The sequence below is a fragment of the Gymnoscopelus microlampas genome (genome assembly GCF_963454915.1).
Source record: "Gymnoscopelus microlampas genome assembly, chromosome: 3".
Lineage (NCBI taxonomy): Eukaryota > Metazoa > Chordata > Actinopteri > Myctophiformes > Myctophidae > Gymnoscopelus > Gymnoscopelus microlampas.
The window spans coordinates 12,727,275-12,748,051 of record NC_139940.1 but is presented as its reverse complement, the minus strand read 5'-3'; the positions used below and the strand labels follow the sequence as shown (position 1 = coordinate 12,748,051).

General features: G+C 45.1%; 1 protein-coding gene across 1 annotated transcript in view; it reads right to left on the bottom strand.

Moving 5' to 3' along the window:
* The window catches only part of g6fl (g6f-like), a 24,267-nt gene extending 4,701 nt beyond the window's left edge, over window positions 1-19,566 (bottom strand). Inside the window, exons 1-6 of the mRNA XM_084052207.1 lie at window positions 19,430-19,566; window positions 18,621-18,971; window positions 15,490-15,756; window positions 14,445-14,480; window positions 7,660-7,995; window positions 4,246-4,557 (exon numbers count right to left, since the gene is read on the bottom strand). Of these exons, the coding sequence (XP_083908333.1) occupies window positions 4,246-4,557; window positions 7,660-7,995; window positions 14,445-14,480; window positions 15,490-15,756; window positions 18,621-18,971; window positions 19,430-19,508 (1,381 nt within the window). The 5' untranslated portion in view covers window positions 19,509-19,566. The remainder of the gene's footprint in view (window positions 1-4,245; window positions 4,558-7,659; window positions 7,996-14,444; window positions 14,481-15,489; window positions 15,757-18,620; window positions 18,972-19,429) is intronic.
* Between the last annotated feature and the right edge of the window lie 1,211 nt (window positions 19,567-20,777).

Genomic DNA, 20,777 nt, shown 5'->3' with positions numbered 1-20,777 from the left:
GATACTCCTAAATATGTTACATGTCTTTACATCATGCCGATGTCACTCGTAGCCAATGGAGATGCAAGGCAAAGAGTCCTGGTTGGAACACAGGAACACTGTAGAAAGAAGGGCCTGTGATGTTCAACAGTTCTCCAGCAGACACACAGGGCTGACAGACACTATTCGCGATTTTAAGCAAGATGAGTGTTGTCAGTTTGACATCTCTGGTGAATACCACCACAGCAGCGGTATCAAGCAGCCTGGGTGATGAACAAAGCCATCGGCTCATAACCCAAGCAGGGAACAAAGCTATCAGATCTCTCGAGCAAATCAAAGAAGGTTACTGCTGTAGCCTGCTTCTTTCTCACAGTGGGGTAATATTTACTTATTTATTTGTTCCAAATCGCGATTTCAGTGTAACTGTATATTTTAGATTATGAACCCAGGAGATGGGTAGCGTGTTTTATGAACCCTTGACATCTGATCTAAAGCAACTCAAGCCTGCGGGCAAACTGGCAAACATGACAATATAAATAGCATTCCTCTGTGCCAAAGGCCATGAATGGAAAACAGTGAAGCAGGAAGATGCATGGAACATAGCGGCGTGGTTTGATTTTGTGTTGTTATTACTGGCGTTATATAAGCCAAACTATTATCTCACTGGAGTTCTAGTCAAATGTAGTGGAAAGAGCAGAGCTTATGAGAGCAGACTTGTCAGGCGTGTTTGCATAGAGGCCAGGATGACATCATTCTTGCAAAACACGGCCCACAGGGGTGACCTGGGAGGCAGGTAGGAGGTGCCAGTTTCCAGGGAGACTAGAGTTAATGTGTGGAGTACCTGCCCAGAGGAACAAGTGCTCTGCTGCAGCAACCAAATCAACCAGACAGCGTTTTGTGGAAAACACAGAGACCTAATGTTTTCTCTTTTAGTTTGTTTTTGTTCAAGGAGAACAACACGCTATAAAGCCTAGTTCAGACCAAAGGATTGTGATGAGACAAAACCGACTTAAGACGGATTTATACGACTGAACAAACTAAGCATTAGAACCTTGCAGAGAAAAATCTCTGCGGTCTGAATTAGCTTCACTCAGCCCTCTATTCTATCACTATTAAGTCTTATTAAGTGTGAGTGCAAAGGGGAGGTGAAAGAGGAGATGGCTCAAATGAGATCTGACCCACGGTCAGGTAGAGGTGTTCGGGGCCAGGGTGATAACTGCTATACAGTACATTAACAGTGATCACTGTTAAATACATCATTTAACCACTTAAACCCACTATACTTATTTGACCGGGGTCCGCCAGGGCTCTATACATGGTATCCTCCTTTTTTCCCTGTAGTGTACACCAAATCCCTTCGCTGAAAATAGCCACTCCACAAGCTCACAGCGTGAACGCGTCACGTCATGTTGCGTTGCCTTGTGAGCTTGTAGATCTGACATTTTTGCCAATTGTTCGCCTATTATGACATGCCCAGAGTTGGAACACTAGGCTTCATGTGGTTAAGATCAACAACTCAAGCAATAACAAAACATACTCTTTATAATAAATCTGATCATTTTGCATTCTGCTACCATAACGAGCATCTTGGATTTGTCTGACGTTTATCTGACAGGCAAGAGGCTTAGCAAAGGCTTGGCTCAGAGAGACCTTTGCTCAACTTCAGCTTTGTTTGCAAAAGGCCTGGCCTTCAGCCTTAACCTTAGGCCTGCTTCAATATAATCAACCATCATTCCCTGTGTGAGATGTTATTGACTGATTTGTGCGAGTGCATGTGCGTGTACGCAAGTGTTGTATGTGCGTGTGTGCATGTGTTCATGTGTGTAATGCTGTGTGTAAAGGGTGCTAATGAAATACTGTAGTGAGGGCCGACCCCATGAACTGACCTGCTCTGTTCTCCGTGCCAGTTTGAACGTGTGAATTATGGTAATTGAGTGCAGTGGAGCGAGGCATAAGTACCCTCACTTTCTCTCCACCCCTTCTCTCCTCCTCTCCCTCTCTCTCTCTTTTTCCATCACCTCTCCTACAGCTCCCATCTTCCTTTCCCTCAATCGCCTGTCTTTTTCATCTGGAATGAGGTATAGTATATTTGTATGGGTGTGATTGTGGAGGGTTGGCTGACAGAACAGTTTGAAGGCTTTGCAAATTAGGGGGACCGGGCACGGAACACACAGCACATGATTGCGGAACATCCCTGACATTTGAGTTATTTTGTGCAGCGTGAAGCAGAATGATTGCTATTTATTACGTTCCGGTAATGGAGGAGTCTGCCTCCATTTTTGCATTTTCTGAACTGTGACACAGTCGAATGAGATTCTGTTATTATTACGCAGCATTGCTGCCATTGCCAGGCCTCTTGTAATGACCTCAGGGCTGTTTGGTTTACTGTGCAGTGTATTCATATATAGTACTACAATTCTAATTGTGTTTATTTGTTACTAACGGGCACCCAGCTCTCTGTAGCAGTCCTGTCTTCTGACCACCCCAGTCCTGTCTTTCCTATCACTCAGGGAACTTAATTTAGAGTCACAATGTACTCTGCAATGACACTGAAAATATCTCTCTGCTGTCTGTTTCTGCCAGTCTCTCTCTCTCTCTCTCTGTCTGTCTCACGGTCCCTTTGTCACTTTTATCTGTCTCTCTCTCTCCTTTCTAACTCTCTTTCTCTTCCCCTCCATCTCTATCCCCATTAGTCTTATGCTGGTGGTATCGTCAGTGTGCATTGTGATGAGCTCCTCAGCCGCCAGTGATCTATTGGGACGTCTGCAGTGAGCTCATCACCGCTAAGCGATCCATTCGACTGTCACCTCCTGCTATGTGTGTGTGTGCCTCACTGCTCACCAGCAGCCAGCCAGCCACCAATACCATAAAGCCTGAATAATTTAGTCTCGCTCGCTGGCCGGCAATGTCCTGGGGTCCTGTCTGCTTATATCATCTCACAGATGAGAGCGATGAGAGAGATATAGACTAGACTCTGTATGGTATGCATTATGGATAAATTGGGGCCGGGGAAGAAATTACTTTCAGGGAGTTTGAAAATTGGGTTCAAATGCTAAATGTACCTATATGTATATGAAGCGTGTATGTCTGCCACCCCTGGAGTTTTCTGCACTGTCCCACTAAACGTGAGGTTGTGTGGTCCACACACTATGTTGGCGGTTGTCCACGTGTTCTCTCCCAATGTCACTATGACAAATTGTGGTATAGCTACTGTACTCGGTGAATCAAAGTGTTTCTAAAACACAGCTATCCTCTTGTGCAACATACCAAGATCATTCCGGGGACCGCTTCCAAACTGTGACTGTTCCCTGTTGACATGCAGCAGTCCTGACCTTTGACCTGCTTAACAACGACATTGAAGAGCTATGACACATGACATCTGTCAGGGGCCAACGAATAGCGTCCCTAGACTGTAAACCAAGGGGCCTCAATGTCAGCATGCCCAGTGGAGGCAGCATGCCTGTCTGCCTGCCTGGCAGATAGCTTGACCTGAGGTTGGCTTGAATGCACAACACAACGCTTCACAGAACATCCATCCCAAACTACACACAAGAGCGCTATATGGCGGCCACGGACTGTATAGTACTGTATGTCTGCCAGCATTGGTTTGTTGTGGTTACTTTTCAAAAATAAGGCTCTTCAAAGCGTGAATTGAATACTGCTGCTTGAGTTTTAAAATCATTCTATAAGCAGATGATCCTTGCAAACATACCCACTCTAGGTTTTTACATTAGTCAAAAAGTGTGCTTTTACAATTCTGCTAGTGATCATTTTGTGAGAGTGGGTGTCATATTCTTTCAAAAAATGAATATTTAATATAGCACATCATAATACTGTGAATAAAGAACATTAAAATACAGTGTATATGACCATTTTAAAGCACAATTTGTCACAGTGACATTGGAGAATAGTAAAAAAATAACAGTACAGTAGATATCACAAAGTTAAAACTCTCAATGTCCTCGGGCAGTCATTGATCTATGCAAATGATCTAAGCAAAAAATGTGGTGTCTTGTAATGTCCGACGTTGCGGTTTGGAGGTAATCCCTGATGTACTATGAAGCATAATTTTCGTATTGCATCTTATGAAATCTAACCTGTTGCCATTTAAATTAAATTTGACATTTAAAAAGCACTTTGGCGTGGGGAAAAGTTGCGCTTTCACACAACGCCTTCCATCCACCTCCAAGCAGTATAGCGTGGCCCTTCCCCTCACACAGCAGATACGTATCTCAACTCTTATCACACTCTTATGCCTTTTCATACCATTCGTCCCACCTTCAGGGGGCAGCGTGACTGTGTGCATGGCCCAGATTGTCTGCCGGTTCGTCAGCTGCAGGGTGCAGGTGTAGTTGCCAGCGGCGTCGGGGCCAATGGGCAGAGCCAGGGAGGTGGTGATGAGCCCAGGGCTGTGGCTGGAGCAGCGCAGGGCCGGCCGGAGGCAGGGCCGGCTGGAGGCATCACAACCTGAGCCGCAACTCAGGTTGTGATGCCTCCAGCCGGCTCGTTCCACCTGGGACCTCTCAGAATACAGACACACCAACTCCAGCTGCGAAGGGGAGCGAACAACGGCCTTGACTGCAGACACAGATAAATGGAGGGAACAGCAGTGAGGAGGAGGGAAGGGGAGGGGAGGGTGGGAGCATAGAGGGTGGGAGGGGGGGGGGGGGGTGAAGAGGGGAGATATTGGAGAGAGGAGACAAAGGACGAAACCAAGAGGATGAGGGAGGACGAAGGAGCAACAAAGGTACGAGGGAGTTGAAGGAGAAAACAAATGGAAAAGAACAAGGGCGGATAGAGGGTGATGCAGGGACGAAAGGAGGTGGGGGGGGGGGGGGTGACGCGGGGGAGGAGGGGACAACGGGCATTTCAGTGAAGGGTCAAAATAATATATATTCATTACGGAGATTGGCTGCTAATGTGTTGGTTGACTGTGACTGATGCTCAGAGTCTCATCAGAATGAAATGAGAATCCATCTGGGTGTAATCAAGGCCCACAGACGCAAACACAACACACACACGCACGCATGCACACACACACACACACACACGTGCGCGCGCGTGCTCGCGCACGAGCGTGCACACAGACACGCGCACACACACACACAGCCTTGATTAGAGTGATCAGTGCGGGCCACCTACAGCCTTGGTGGGAGGGCAGCAGGTATAATCATACATAATGATACTTATAATGAGGTGGGGTAAAAATATATGTGTCACATGATGTGTGTGACAGAGCATGCGGTGTGTAGGCGAGTGTGTGTGTGTGTGCAGTGTATAGGCGCAGTATGTGTGTTTGTGCTTAGGCACAGTGTGAGTGTGTGTGTGTGTATGTGTGTGTGTGTGTGTGTGTGTGTGTGTGTGTGTGTGTGTGTGTGTGTGTGTGTGTGTGTGTGTGTGTGTGTGTGTGTGTGTGTGTGTGTGTGTGTGTGTGTGTGTGTGTGTGTGTGTGTGTGTGTGAACGTGCGTGTGTGTGAGTGAGGGATGCAGACGTGTGAAGCATGGTGACAATGACAGATCGGCTGGTCATGTCTGGGCAGCTGTGATGGATGCCAGAGGGACTGTGATTAGTAAAGCCTTCCAAGGCCGACTAGACAGGGCAAAGTGTGTGCACTTGTGTGTGTGTGTGTGTGTGTGTGTGTGTGTGTGTGTGTGTGTGTGTGTGCGCTCGTGCGTGCGTGCGTGCATGCTTGTGTGCGTGTGTGCATGCGGGTGTGTGTATGCATGTGAATATGCATTGTGTGTGGAGTTAGTCAACTAAAAACATTCGCACGGCTCATCCATAAAAGCCACATCCATAAAAGCCACATATTCTGTTATTCTTTTTTAAAAGTATAAATGGAAAAAATGACACAGTGACCTCGCCTTGAGATCAAATGTAGTCTTTCCTCTTGTGTCTCTGCGCTGTTTCCGTCTCGACTATCCTGTCTCGATACTAAAATATGAAGAGCACTGGTCTACCAGGCCACCTTTAAGATGACGATATAATGAATGAATTTACCCTGGCCACAAGCATACATGGAATATGGCCCAATACTTCATGAAACTTGGTGGGAATGATCAGTAGGCTTCCCGTAAAAGATTATAACATTTTGGGTCAAAGCGTTCAAGGTCACAATCAAGGTCAAGGTCAAATGTTATATTGTGTACAAAGAAAGCAGCTTTGGACAAGTAAGACGTGTCCTAACTTCACTTCACACTCTACATACCTCGAGGCCAGTGGCGTAGCTTACATAGGGTTGCTGGGTTATGAGAACCCATACGCGGGATTTCACAGCAAGGGGGCCCTCCTGCTGGCAAGGATTTTTTTGTTCCTCTTAGCACCAAACGGTGTAGAGAAGGAAGTGAAATTTAGAAGCAGCGGCTGCTGAAGGAGCGCTAAAACAGTGAACCCCCCCCCCGCCCCCCCCCACCCCTTGACAAAACGGTCCCGGGGGGCCCTTTTGATCTGAAACCCATGCGGAAAAAGGTCTGTCTACGCCACTGCTCGAGGCTCTTCCTCATTCACTATCTTCTTCTTCTCCTCCTCTTCTTCCTGCTTATCATTATCTACCTCCTCCTTCTCCTCTTCCTCCACTACCTTCAACCCAAAGGACTGGACACTGGACGCCGGGCATGTGCCATGTCGTCATGTGTGGCAGACCCACACCGGACGTTCGATGAAATACATAGCAGTGAATGAGAGCCGGCTGGAACCAGCTTATGAACAAACACTATTTCTGAACGATTGCGACCTTTGTCATATAATCAGTTGAGGAATATTAAAGAAGACATATCACAGGTTGTTTTGTGATCACTGGTTTTTCGATGTGCACACTACGTAGTTTAAACCAGTGGTTCTCAAACTTTTTCATGTCAAGGACCCCCATATTGACACTTAATAGTCCGCGGACCCCCATTTGAAAAAAATATGTCAGATACGACCCCCATAAGAGAAGATTTTTACGGGTCTAGCAGTGATTCTCAACCATTTTCATTTCAAGGACCCCCCAGTTTAACATGCATTAGGCTACGGACCCCCATTTAATGGTATTTATACCTCTGGGACCCCAATTCATATTGTAAAATCAATGTTAATTTAACTCTGAGAGTGTACAAATGGAACCAACTGGACCCGTTAGGGTCCATTTGGTTCCATTTGTACATTCTCAGAGTTACAGAACCATAAGGGTCCATTTGGTTCCTGTCCATCATTTAGCTGGGGACCCCCTGGAACCCCCTCAAGTACCCCTAGGGGTCCCCGGAGCCCACTTTGAGAACCAATGGTTTAAACAGCGGCAGGTATCGTTTCAGGCTCGGTAGTATCGCGAGATTTGGTCGTCTTTCTTTGCGCTCTTTAGATACCTCTATAAAATGACAGTGTACACATCGAAAAGCAACACATGCAGAAAACAACGTGTGATAGGTCTTGTTTTATTTTCCTGGACTGATCTTTTACAAAGGTCTCAAGTCATTCAGAAATAGTGATTATTTATAAGCTGGTCCACCTGGCTCTCATTGACTGCAAAAGCATTCCATCAAACTCCCGGCTGTATAGAGAAAATGACGTCAGTGTCTCTTCCTTAATTTACTTTCCTTAATTGCTTCAACCCCACATTCTGTACCTCCTCCTGCCCCCTCTTCTCTACCTACTCCTTGTGCTCCTCCTCCCCCTCCAACTCTTCCTGCGTCATGGTATACCTTTCAGCACACTGAGCCTGGTGGCCTGGCTGAAGACATTGTCATTGAGGAACACCTCACAGATGTACAGGCCACCATCCTTCACTCCGGGCCGGAGATGGAAGCTGAAGCTCCCGTCCTGGTGCTTGTAGGGTGGGCCTGCCAGCTCCAGCTGCTGCTGCCCTCCTCCCTTACCCACCTCATCCCTCCAGCGGTCATACAAGTACGCCAGCTTCATGTCTTTATGTCGCGTGTTGTCCGGGGGCTGCCAGTATAGGCGGACATAGTCTCCTTTGACGGTGGGGCAGGACAGGGAGAAGGAGGACAGGGCCAGGGTGGCGGTGCGGATTATAGGACCTGTTTTTTTTTTTTTTTAAAGACGGAGAGACAAAGTTGTGGACTTGAGACTTACATTAGATGGAATTCTACGATAAGAAAACGTGCACATAGGGTACAGAGAAAAGGGAAAGAGCAGGAAGGGAAGAGAAATTGCTCAACTATGTCAATTTGGCTGCCATGAAAAAGGCCTATTTGTACAGTTTCGGGCTATTGCTGTTCTATCATGGCCCATTTTCTGATTGGCTCATTAGACACATCTGCTACACACACTCTCCCAGTTGATCAATCAAGCACACCTGTTGTCAGTCACTTGCTGTGCACTTATCTGGCCCATTTCTCTGGTGGGGTGGGGTGGGGTGGGGTGGCAGCTACAGAGCAGCAGCCTCACTGCACACAGACAAGACAGTCTATCTGCAGCAGTCCATGAGGAAGGACTGTCACCTTGAATTTGTATCTATCTTTGTTGCTGTAATGAGTTTTTATCACTAGTCCTGCTGTTTCCTTTTCTCTGTACCCTATGTGCACCTTTTCTCATCACAGAATTCTATCTAATCTCATTTATCCGTCTAAGTGAGCCCAAGAGCTAAAAACCTTTAATCCCTATCTGAGTGGATCAGATTCAGATTTGGGGTTGTTCACAACAGGATTGGCATCACTTTGATAGAATATCATTATCTCAGCAAACATTATGCCAATAAATTGGATTAATCAAATATCTTTAACACCCAAAATTCTAATCTGATCTACTCGGATAGAGATAGAGAACATTTTGAACTCTAGGGTAGAGTTAAAAATAAATGTTGAATCCCTTTCCGAGTGCATTAGATGAATGTTAAACACATTATTTCATTAATCAAACTTGTATTTCTAATTGACATTGTAGTCATCAGAAATTACTATAGAGGATCAGCCCAGGTTAGAAGGTTTGGGCATAATGCAGAGAGGCGAGATTGAGATGGTTGGGATGTGGGAGCACGAAGCAGGAAGGAGGGGCACATTGGGATGCGCTGAGAGAGGACATGTAGGTGGCTGAGTGAGCAAGGAAGATGCAGAAAACAAGCAGATGGAAACAAATGATCCGGTATGGCTAATTCTGGGATAACAGATCAGATATAAAATCAAAGTGATCCCAATTCATTTTTATTTTATTTTTCAAATCCAAATCTATTCTATTCTACTACTAAGCTGAATTCATTTCAGCCTACGCCTCCCTCCAGTCTTTACACTTCTTGCATATCTCTGCCAGACTTTTGGGTTGAGCTAGTGGTACAGGTAATTATATCTCCCAAGAGTAATATCTGTGTTCCTAATCTTTCTCATCTTTCACATTCCACATTTGAATTTCATGCGGTCTCAATTACACACCCTGTCCCTCTTTTAATCATTGTGCTCTATTGTCCCTCAGGTCCACTTGGGGATGGCACTCCTCTCCTTCAACCTACCCGCAGAGTATCTTAATGTTACTTATCTTCTGTCCTCATGTGACCTCTCCTCATCTCCCTTTCCTCGTACAGATAGTGCTGGTAAAGTATTGGACCTGGTGTTATCTAGAGCCTGCTGGTACTACAGGTGATCACACCACAAATCTTAACAGGTTTTCCACTGGGGGGATGTGTGTAGGTCTTACATTTGGTCGTAAAGCCACATTGGGCACAGATACCACACCTGTAGTTCCCATCGGGAATGTCTTCAAAAAAGGTACTTTTCTTCTGTAGGTGTGTAAGATCTCACCAACTGGTCCCTCAAATTGGGAGGGCATTGCCGTTCAAAGACAACAGCATGGGGCTTCTTTAAAAACAGTATGGAGTCTTGGGTCTGATTGAATTATGTGCCAAATCCGCCAATGTTTTGAAATTATCTTTTTTTAAATTAAACCCCCATGGGTGAGTCCCTGAGAACACAGACAGGAGAATTGGCCTTTTTAGTTAGGTATGAGGCATTCCTTTTGCGTCATGGATTTAAAACGATCAACCCATTCCTGTACCTCTTTCCATGTATCTATTGGTCAGATCAGTTGCTTGTGAGTTATAACCTGTGTCTGTACTGCAAACCCTCGGTGCTCTGTGAAACTGACTGATTGGTCGACTTTGAATCAGGTGTGTGGGATGAAAACTATCCCCTCGTAATAGTGTATTCCTATCTGTGGGTTAGAGTTGTCTGCCTGCGTTGCTCAGACAACTGAAACACAGACTCACTGACTGGATCAGACAGTGCAACACGTTCAGCCAAACGTCCCCGCCCTCAGGCTATGGGAGCTATAAACTCAATAATGTAAACATGTTTATTTAATTGACGAATGGCCCAAACTACACAATTTACCATGCGGACCGGGTACGTTTTTTTCTAGTGATTGGTTGGGGAAAATCAAATCCCTGCTCCTTTGGAAATCTCTTAGAGGGGAGGCAATGTCAGACTGAAGCGTTCAGTCTTCAGTCTGATAGGCTATCTGCCTCCTTTTCGCCCACTATTTCATCTGACGGTCTCTGACCTCTCTCCTCCAAGCCAACATGCCTGTGTCCACCAGTTAACTTGATTATTTGAAACCCTCAGAGCTGAGCAAATATCTCAGAGCAGCTGAAAGGACGTTGCCCAAAACTGGCCAATTAGATAACCTCTCTTACTTTCATACACTCCTCCCTGAGTCCTCTTTCTATCATTATCTACTTTGATGATGATTTTAGAAGCTCTTTCTCCCATCTTTCCGCGAACGTATTGTCTAACTAACTCATGTGATACTAACCCCAACATGTCATACCTGTCTTCCTTCTCGCTATCTGTAGATAAGATCCTGGAACTGGTGTCATCCACCTGTTCTCTAGAACCCATCCTCTCCTCGATCTTCCTAACCGTTGCCTCTGATCTACTATTCATTACTACCATCATCAACATGTCCATAACATCAGGCTGCATCCCATCTGCCTTAAAGTCAGACAGTTACTCTGCTCCTCAAGACACCAACTCTTCTCCTATTCTCCTCCAATGTCAAGAACTACAGACCGAGTGATATAATGTCCTGTCTTAAACTGGAGATGTTGCGATTCTCAATTGCCGACTCTGGGAAAAAAATCTATAAGACCTGGGGTCCGTTTATGACATTCTACAACACACAGGCTGCATAGTGTGGCTGCTTCGACTGCAACACCAAACCACAGCAAACCTAAAAAGTACTTTCTGCTCTGATTATTTCTCGTGCCTTTTGTTTTCCTCTTATTTCTTTTTTATCTGTGATTGTGCCCTACAACTGTCCTGGGGATTGAGGGTGGGGGTAGGGTGGGATAGGGGAACGTGGTATATATACATTTATACTATATGAAGAAGATGGTATGTGCAGTATACTCGCCCCTGGGCTTTGTCTAAAAAAACTAATAAAAAGATTTTGAAAAGATTACAGACCGGTATTGTTGTTGTTTCTAACCAGCTCTCACAGCATAACTTATTGGCTTCCAACCAGTCAAGATTCAAGCCGGCCCAGGGCCCATTCCAATGAAACTGCCCCAGCAAGAACCTGGGAGTGGTCCTGGACATTCAGCTGTCCCTCGAGGCAGACATCGCTTGCAGCGATCACAGTATTGTGTAGGTTTTCTTTGTACAATATTTGGAGGATAAGACTCGTCCTCAACAAGGAGTCTTATCCAAGCAGCTCCAATTCAACACACTGGTGATGACCTGCAAGGCAACCAAGAGCATGATCCGCCCATACGCCCCCAGATCAGGACACAGGACACAGGACATAATGTGCCTTCCTTTCCCCACGACACCCGGCCTGTCCAAGCGCCATAGACTGTATTCGCTCCTGGCTCCCAAGCTATGGCATGACCTCCTCCCCTCGGTCAGGACTCAGGACAAACGACTCTCTCCCCATTTTCCTCAGCAGTCTAACCTCACCTCTTAAGACTTGACCTCACCCCTAGCAGTCATTCCTTGTATTACTTATCATTGCCTACTTTTTGATATAATATACAGAGGTGGACAGTAACAGAGTAAATTTACTTGAGTACTGTACTTAAGTACATATTCTGAGGATCTGTACTTTACTTGAGTATTAGATTTCTTTGATACTTATTACTTTTACTCAAGTACATTTTCAAGAAAAATATTTTACTTTTACTCGAGTAAATTTCAAGGAAGGCTGAAAAGTACGAGTTACTTTTAGGTTCGCTGGTTGTTGTTTTTTCCCCCTAAAATGCAAAGGAACCCTATCCAATGTTCCCTGTAGCGTGCGCCCACGCGCTGCACACACGGCCGAACGATGAAAAAAAATCCCTGCTGAAAGCTGTCGCGCACAGAAAAAAACAACCACTCAGTCTGTGTCAGTGCAGCCAGGACGGATGTGTGTGTGTGTGTGTGTGTGTGTGTGTGTGTGTGTGTGTGTGTGTGTGTGTGTGTGTGTGTGTGTGTGTGTGTGTGTGTGTGTGTGTGTGTGTGTGTGTGTGTGTGTGACTGTGTGTGTGTGCGTGTGCGTGTGCGTGTGCGTGTGCGTGTGCGTGTGTGTGTGTGTGTGTGCAATATTGCCTTGTTTAAAAAAAAGAATCTGGCAAACAGCCCAAACAAAGTAGTCCATTGAAGTAGATAGGGCCAACTCTTGTTGTCGAGGTAAGCACAACATTTTAGATCCTTTTAGAGCAGGGGTTTTCAACAGGTGGTCCGTGGACCACTTGTGGTCCCTGAAGGTATTGCATGTGGTCCCTGACCATGTTGCAATATGTTTCTTTCTTCTTGTTCCATTGAACAGTGCATATTATCGACCTGGTGACCTATGATGACATGTCAATGTTGTCAGTTTCTGGGAAGGCGGAGGTCACAAAATTCCACAGAAAAGGGAGTTAGAATCTCAAGATTGCCTGATGGAGTCATCATTATTAGGAAATGTGGCCATATAATTGCACGTGTCTGTGTAGTCCATGGACCACTGCTTGAGAAACAGTGGGATGTATCATGGAATGCATGCATACAGTAATCTTAGCTCTAATCTCACCTAACACAACAGTGGTCCCCAGGTTGATTCTTAATCAGGGTGGTGGTCCCTGGTTCATATGCTAGTCATATTATGCAGATGTATGTTGGTTACTCGTTCAGATATGTCTTTTATTTTGATGTGTAGACAGATGTGTGGACAGATGCTACTCTAGGTTTGATTTGTATCTGGTATCCTAGTTATTTTGTAGCACTTAATTGTTTTCTTTGCACTCAATTTCATTTGTTGACTAGGGCTCATGCCATTTACTCCGATCGTGCACTACATAATTCACTCTGGATAAGAGCATCTGCTAAATGGAAAATTTGAATAACGGCTTCATCAAATATTTTGGTGGGTGGAAAAACACAAAAACTCTGCTGCAACTGTAGATGTCACTCAACCCTAATATCAGCTGTATGCAATGCAAGAGCCAACATTGAGAATCACGGCATCTGGAACGATTCCAAAAATAATACTTCACAGTGAGAAAACTTTTGTTGTTGTCAGGGAGAAGAAAATAGTTGCTGTCTGCAAAACAACATGATTTCACCCCCACAAAGAGAGATAAAGAATGTTATAGGTGGATGCTTGCATGCGAGTCCTGATTAAAAATGTGTATAAAAATATGTTAAAATGTACTACCGTTGTAGCCTGGCATGGCCAGACTAATATCACTGCGTAGATGTTAGTCTGTAATCTCTGTGTGGAACCTGCATTTCAAATGGGCAAATAAAAAAAATGCCCCTGGTGATAAACCTGCCCCATATTTGCATACTGGGCCCTGATTGGTCCCTCACAACTTTGGAGGGAGAGAAATCCAATTTCTATTGAGAGGGGCCAGACCTAATCTGCCAAGGGCTTTTTTGCAATGGCAGATTCGTCTGGAACCAGGCTACTACCGTTGAGGCTTGAGAACTTGACACCCAAAATGTGGGACTTTAGTCGAATCACAAGTCGAGTCACACAAGTTGTGGGACTTTACTTGACATTTGGAAGGTTAAGACTTGAGACCAACGTATAACTTGGATGGCAGTGACTTAAGTCTGAACTCTGGAGAAAGAGTGAGTGAGGAGAGACAAAGGAAAGCTGAGATTGCGGGTGAGTGAGAACAAAACTGGTGAGAGCTATACAATAAAAGGAGAGAGTGAGAGGGGACAGGCCGGAGGGAGATTAGAAAACACGATGGTGCAAGGAGGAGATGCTCTGGAAAAGAGGATTGGTATGCGAGAAGAGGAATGAGAGGGAGGCCGAGCGGAAGAGGATGAATGGAGTGCGAGGTGGTATGGAGACAGAGAGAGAGAGAGAGAGAGAGAGAGAGAGAGCCCAAACGGAACAACAAGAGTGAAGGGAGATAGAGAGGGTGGTTGACGGCAACAATGGAGGATTATGTTCTTATGTTCCGAGAAGCTCTTCCCTCAGTTTGTGTTTTGCATTCTGCTCTGCTGCTGACAGCAAGCTGCTGACACAGGCATTTGAGAGCGCTTGTTGTTGTGTTCCATAAGTCACTCACCGTGTGTTATGTTACTGAAAGAGGCCACCTTGGCAGCTGCGGAGAGATGGAAAAAGCAAAGTAAAAGTAAATACAAAAAGCGGAAGTGATCAATAATACATGGATATAGCAGCCAAATACGAAATTCAATTGGGGGGCGAGTTGGGTAGTTGGAATTTTAGTGCCGAACTTACAGCTCAGACTTGTGCATCTTCAGAAAAGTGGTCTGTAAATGTGACTACTTTGAAGGAGCATTGCAACAGGATGCTTAAATAAGTAATGCCGTGCCAGTCGGTCGCCTCTGGCCGTCTACGCCAGCAATAACAAACTGTCTTTTTGTTTTGTAACCCTTTTGCTCTTTCCCTCCCTCCATACTGTCCTCTGCCCTCTCTCCCTCGACTCTCTTCCCTAATAAGAGAGTGGCTAGTCCAGTGTGCGTTGTTCTTTCTTACCTTGTCAATTACTGAGTCAATTAGATACTGTAGAAAGCTGGGAGGGAGATGGGCATTGAATTTGTGGGGCTGTTGCAAGCAAGGAAAATGAACCATTGACACGATATAATCCCTTCCTCTGTCCTTATTCCTATTCTACCCTCACCTCATTCTTTTCTGCTTGATGAGACAATACCGTAGAGCACTGGTTCCCAACGTGAGGTCCGGGGACCCCCACAGGTCCTTGATTGGGTCCCCATGGTACTGTAAATGATCGATATTTAGGGACCCTTATCAGTTTGTAATTCCAGATCGTTGGACCCATAAGGGTCCATTTGGTTTATATTCAAACAGTCTGGAGGTTAAATGAACACTGAGGATGTTACAGTGTATTTTGGGATCCCAGAGGTAAGAAATCATAACAAATGGAGGTCTGCATGTTAAACTGAGGGTCTGCAGTAGAGAGAGGCAGAATGAGGGGGTGGGACATGCGACACAGCACAGCAGGAATTACAATATAAACCTTGAACTTTGCCTACCGTATGAGTAACACGCTCTGTCTAAACCAGTGGTTATGCAATTCTCCCTCTAAACCCCCCTCCCCCATCCCTGACCCCCCGCCCCCACCATCTCACCGTCCACAGCGACGTCCACGTTGAAGGCGAAGAAAGGGCTGCTGCTGTTGCCGTTAGGGTGAACCATACAGATGTAGGCCCCACTATCTGCACGCTGGAACTGTGGCAGCTTGGCCACGGTGCCCGTGTTCCTCATGGTCTCTGACCTCATGAGCCGGCCGCCAGGGGCCGCCCAGGTGATCCTGGCATAGGCGAAGTCAGGGATGACTTCTGCGATCAGCCGCAGAATGCTGTTCTGAAGAACGGGTGGCCTCGGCACGATGGTGACTGGAGATGGTGAGGGGGGGGGAAGAGAGAGCGGATGGAGGCGTGATAGTACGAGGCACGAAGATAGATGTTTTTAATATGCATTTTCTTATCGCATGGATGACACCTGCATAATGATGCTGAGGATGTGATTTGACGCGCATCGTAGAGTGATTAAGAAGTGCTTAAGTAAAGTACGCAATGGTAGCAAGAATATAAGATATTTATGCAAGAGCTAAATGCATAAAGCATAGACATTTAAAGTGGTTTACAGGGGAAGAATAATGTGCTGTTTTTCATGTATTAAAGTGAAGAACGGAGCAAGGTATGAACATAGACGGGTTCCTTACAGGGGATTTGTGGTGCAAAAACCCTAATATTTGTTTTGTTGATACAATATGTTGACTTGGCCAGGTTTTTGCGATCGCAGTATGCAGCCTATGTATATTGTGGCATTCAGCACACACAGCATGGCCCTGGGCCACAAAGAAGACAGCTAGGTAGAGTGTGGGAGGGCCAATATCATTATGCCCTGCTGTAGAGAGTACAGGTGAGCAGTATCAGCAAATAAGATGACCTATTTGAGGCTGACTACTCTGCTCCCTCAACAAAGAGGAAGGTTGCTGTTAAGTGATAATAATACACATAATACAAAATAATACAAATTAAAAGAAGCGGCCCATGGACAATCTCAATCCGGCCTGTGAGGTACTCAAATGTATACACAAAATGACCCCCCCACCCCACAAAATCGAAAATGTAGATTTTACTTTCCCCAAAACCCATTACTTCAATGCTGCATTTTATTCATTTAATGATAAAACTCAGAATTGATTTAATTTATTTTTATTTATTTTATTTACCATTTGAGTAGATAGAACAGTCTGCCTTGAGTCCATATTTATAACATAATACAATGTATTTCATCAGACACCTATGTCGTGGTGTATCAAGACAACTGTCAAGCTATAAATTGTAGACTTATCTAACAGTAATCTTTTCATTGTAACCTCAGAGTACACCAGAGCTGTAAAAATCAACATTTTGTAACAGAAGGTTCTTGAGTTGTGAAGCAAGGACCCTAGCTGGCCTTCTCGCCTAGCAAATAGCCTATTGTAAAGCAATCTGAGTTGTTTACCAAATTCAAACAGTTGTAACATAATTTAGCACTACAGCAGGTGTTTCAAGTTTCAATTCAATTCTCATTACATTACATTACATTACAGTCATTTAGCAGACGCTTTTATCCAAAGCGACTTACAATAAGTGTATTCAACATAGGTAGGGAACGAAAACTACTAATCACCAGAAGTTTTAAGTACATTTCCTGCTAAAACAAGCAACCAAGAGTATACCTAGCGCTAAGGTAAAAGTGCAATATATCAGCTACCTACTTTCTTAAACAGATGAGACAAAAATGGCAAAATCAAATGAGCACGAGCTAAAACAAATAAGTGTATCGACTCCAATGTGTGGCCCTTGCCTCACTTTATCGAAGACAGTATGGCCCTCTGGGTAAAAATGCATCCACCCTGCTCTAAGGGGACAAGAGACGCAAACCATGCCAGGAAAATTACATCACAGCATGACAGAGCAAATGGTCCCCTCACTGTCAGAGGTACGCATTCAGGCCTGTCTTGGTGTACGCCACACATGCACTCGCCTACTGTACTTGTTGAGAATATGGTGAAGTACAGTATGACTCATCTGACCCTTTCATGGCCTGTGGTTCTTTCACCACTGGATTCTCAAATGTGCATTCGTCTTTGTAATGAGGGGTTTATTCATTGCAACCCAACTATAAAATGTTTTTTTTTATTTTCTCTCAACAGACCGTTCTTGTGTCGTCTTTCATTGACATTCACAGTCACCTGCGGAAGAGTTCTCCTCTTCTGTTTTTCCCTACATATTGTACTAATGTATACAGTCTGCGGCCATCGAATGCGCACTTTCAAACACAATTAGCTTCCCTATTTACTGATGTCTCTCCCACAGATCGAGATGAAGACAGCTCCTATTGAATCATTAGCCAGTTGAGCTGTGTTTGTGACTGAAGCTCCTGCCAGCCGTGCCCTAGTCTCGCGTAGCCAGACCCCACAGAAAATGAAAAACAGCGACCTCTGCTTTTCTGATATTCTGTGGAGTCTGGCAGGAGTATAATGTTAGACTAGAGCGCAGGGAAACACCGGTTTCATGTCTGCCTATAGCGCATCACTTCCGGTTGGTGCGACCATGTTTTCATTCCCACTAACAATATTTCTACACGGAACACTAACACCACTTCTCCCAGAGAACATGGATGGTTTTGGTTATAAGCCCACTTGTTTCTATGATGAAAGAGTAATTTAAAATGTGAATATCTTTCCGTGGTTTTGTCCGCTCCGAGGACGCTATTGTTAAATTAGTTTCGGCTAGTTTCGAGGGGGGGAGGGTGGATCATGGTGGATGGACACGTGAATCCCGCCCACTACATTTGATTGGGTAAAGCGCGGCCCACTTCCTGATCTGAAGGCACGCCCACTTTTAGCCAATGCGCACTGGTTAGGACGAACCGCTCCGACAGATTCCACCGCAGGTCGGAATCTGTTCTTGAGAGATTAGCCGTGCCCCAATAATGAACCCTCTTTCATAGTCAATTAGATCTTTTACTCTCGCCATCTTGATCTGAAATTGAGGTCAAGTGGGCCTGCTCAGCATTTTTATACATGCCACACAGCCTGATATGATGTTTAATGGAGTAACCACTCAAACCGATACACTTTGTTGTACATCAATAGCGCCAAAAACACGATCTACAAGCTCACAACGTATTGCATCATGACACGTTGTAGCAGAAAATGTATATATATATATATATACAGTATATAAAACGTGTTGTATTTTACCTGTAAGCACAGCCAGCAGTATGATCCTCTCCCTCACTTTCCTTTCCTGTCGTTTGATCAAGCATGAGTAGAGTCCTCCGTCCACTCTTTCAGGAAGGAAGACCAGAGAGAAGTTCCCAGTGTCTTGAAAGTTGCTGTCAGTTAACCTCATGGACGCCTTTGAGGCTTCGCCAGAAAACTCCTTCCTCTCATCCTCTCCTTCCTCTGCTGAGAGGACCAGCTTCCACTTGCTGTCCCCGGGCGACTTCATTTTCCAGTTAACGGTCACGGCACCCCTCGCCGCCCCGTCCACGCATGGCAGGGTAGCCGGTCTGCCCACGGTGGTCACCACTACATCGTCCCAGTTGCTGTCTGAGGGCAGGAATGAAAGAAAACAGTTTCACATAAGCAACTCAAGGGAAAACCATCGGGAAACGTTCTGCATGGGTTACCGAAAATGTAATCACAGTGTGTTTTCCCTCACCCTGCTCTGCATGTTTTGGCTGAGTCAGACCAGGTCAAGCTTATGAGTGAACCCTTAAAGCCAATCAATGGTATCAATCGACCAGCGGCGTGCAAGGGCAGAATAAAAATCACTAAAGAAGAAGGTTACTGCTCGGCCGCTCCTTGACTCACAAAGAGGTAAACTTCTATTGACTTAGACGCTGGGATCCGAAAGTACCTTGTTCGTTCTATTCTCTAAGAAGAGCCACAGGAAGAGAGTAGCATGCTGCACAAGATGGAACATCCAAGAGGCAAAACTGTAAAAACAAACTAACCAACAAAGAACCTTCCTCAGAGACTTCCTTCTACAACAATACGCTCCATACCTGTAACGGATGCACCCAAGAGAGAGGACAGTAACACCAAGGAAGAAGCCAGGATGAAACAAAGAAAGCCAAACTCCATGATGCATCACACACTCTCTCTCTTTGCACCAGACTTCTTTCTCACACTCCCACTATCCAGTCTTGTCCAGAATAATGAGAAAACATGTCTTTAGAACCAACAGTATCTATAAGTGGCAGGTCATGTGTCTTTCTGCTGAACAGGATATGACATGAGTAATATTGGGATAATCAACAGGAAGGGGCCTGTCATTATTCTCATTTAAGGCTGGTGTTTGTGTGTGATAAACTGATTGTAAGGGAATTTGCCTTGCCGTGTGTGTGTGTGTGTGTGTGTGTGTGTGTGTGTGTGTGTGTGTGTGTGTGTGTGTGTGTGTGTGTGTGTGTGTGCGTGCGTGTGCGTGTGCGTGTGCGTGTGCGTGTGCGTGTGTGTGTGTGTATATCCAAAATATTAACTTTTCAGGAAATGAAAAAAAAGGTTTTTTAGAACAATACAATACTGTCTCATCAAAGTTGGTACGGTGACCTAATACATTGTCAGATACTTGAATGTGTCCTTATTTGATCATCACTTTACCCAATTACAGCTCAAGTGGAGTTAGGAAGTTTTTGACCGTTAATGTGGAGACAAGTTGTTTTTCTGTCTGACTTCATCATTCTAATAAAAAAAAAACAGCTATCTCAACCAAAGTTGGAGTTAGGTGGTTTGACTGACAGTTTGAGGATCCAATGGAGTTAGGTTTAGTCAGAAGCGCTTTTTTAATACTTTAATTAGTTAAATAATTGTAAAACCCACACACAGGTGTCCAATAGGACTGATTTATAAAAAAAAGTTGAAAAATGGAGATGGAGGTTTCTGCCTGACGCTAACGATACGTTTTTTTGTGTGTAATCTGATCCATAATCCCTATGGGCTATGGTCAATCTGGAGTGGTACTCGGAGGCCATTTATTTAACCAGGGGAGGTTGGCTGAGCATAAGTGCTATTTTTCAGCAAAAACCTGAGAACTTCACATTACAACCAGTCTTATACTGTTGGCCACTGAGCAGCTCCCCTGTATCAGTTTGGGGGTTCAGTGCCTTGCTCCAAGTGCACTTCAGCGGTGTTGGGGGAGGGGTAAGTGTCTGTGCCCCAAAGCAAGAGCTGTGTCCGTGTCCTCGGTAGGGCTGTGCATTGTCACCTATCCTGTCTGCGATATTCATGGACAGGATTTCGAGGCGCAATATAGGAGGAGAGGGTTTACAGTTTGCTGAGCTGAGGATTATTCATGCTTTTCGCAGGAGATGTGGTCTTGATGGCGTCACTGGTCTGTGAGCGGCTGGGATAAGG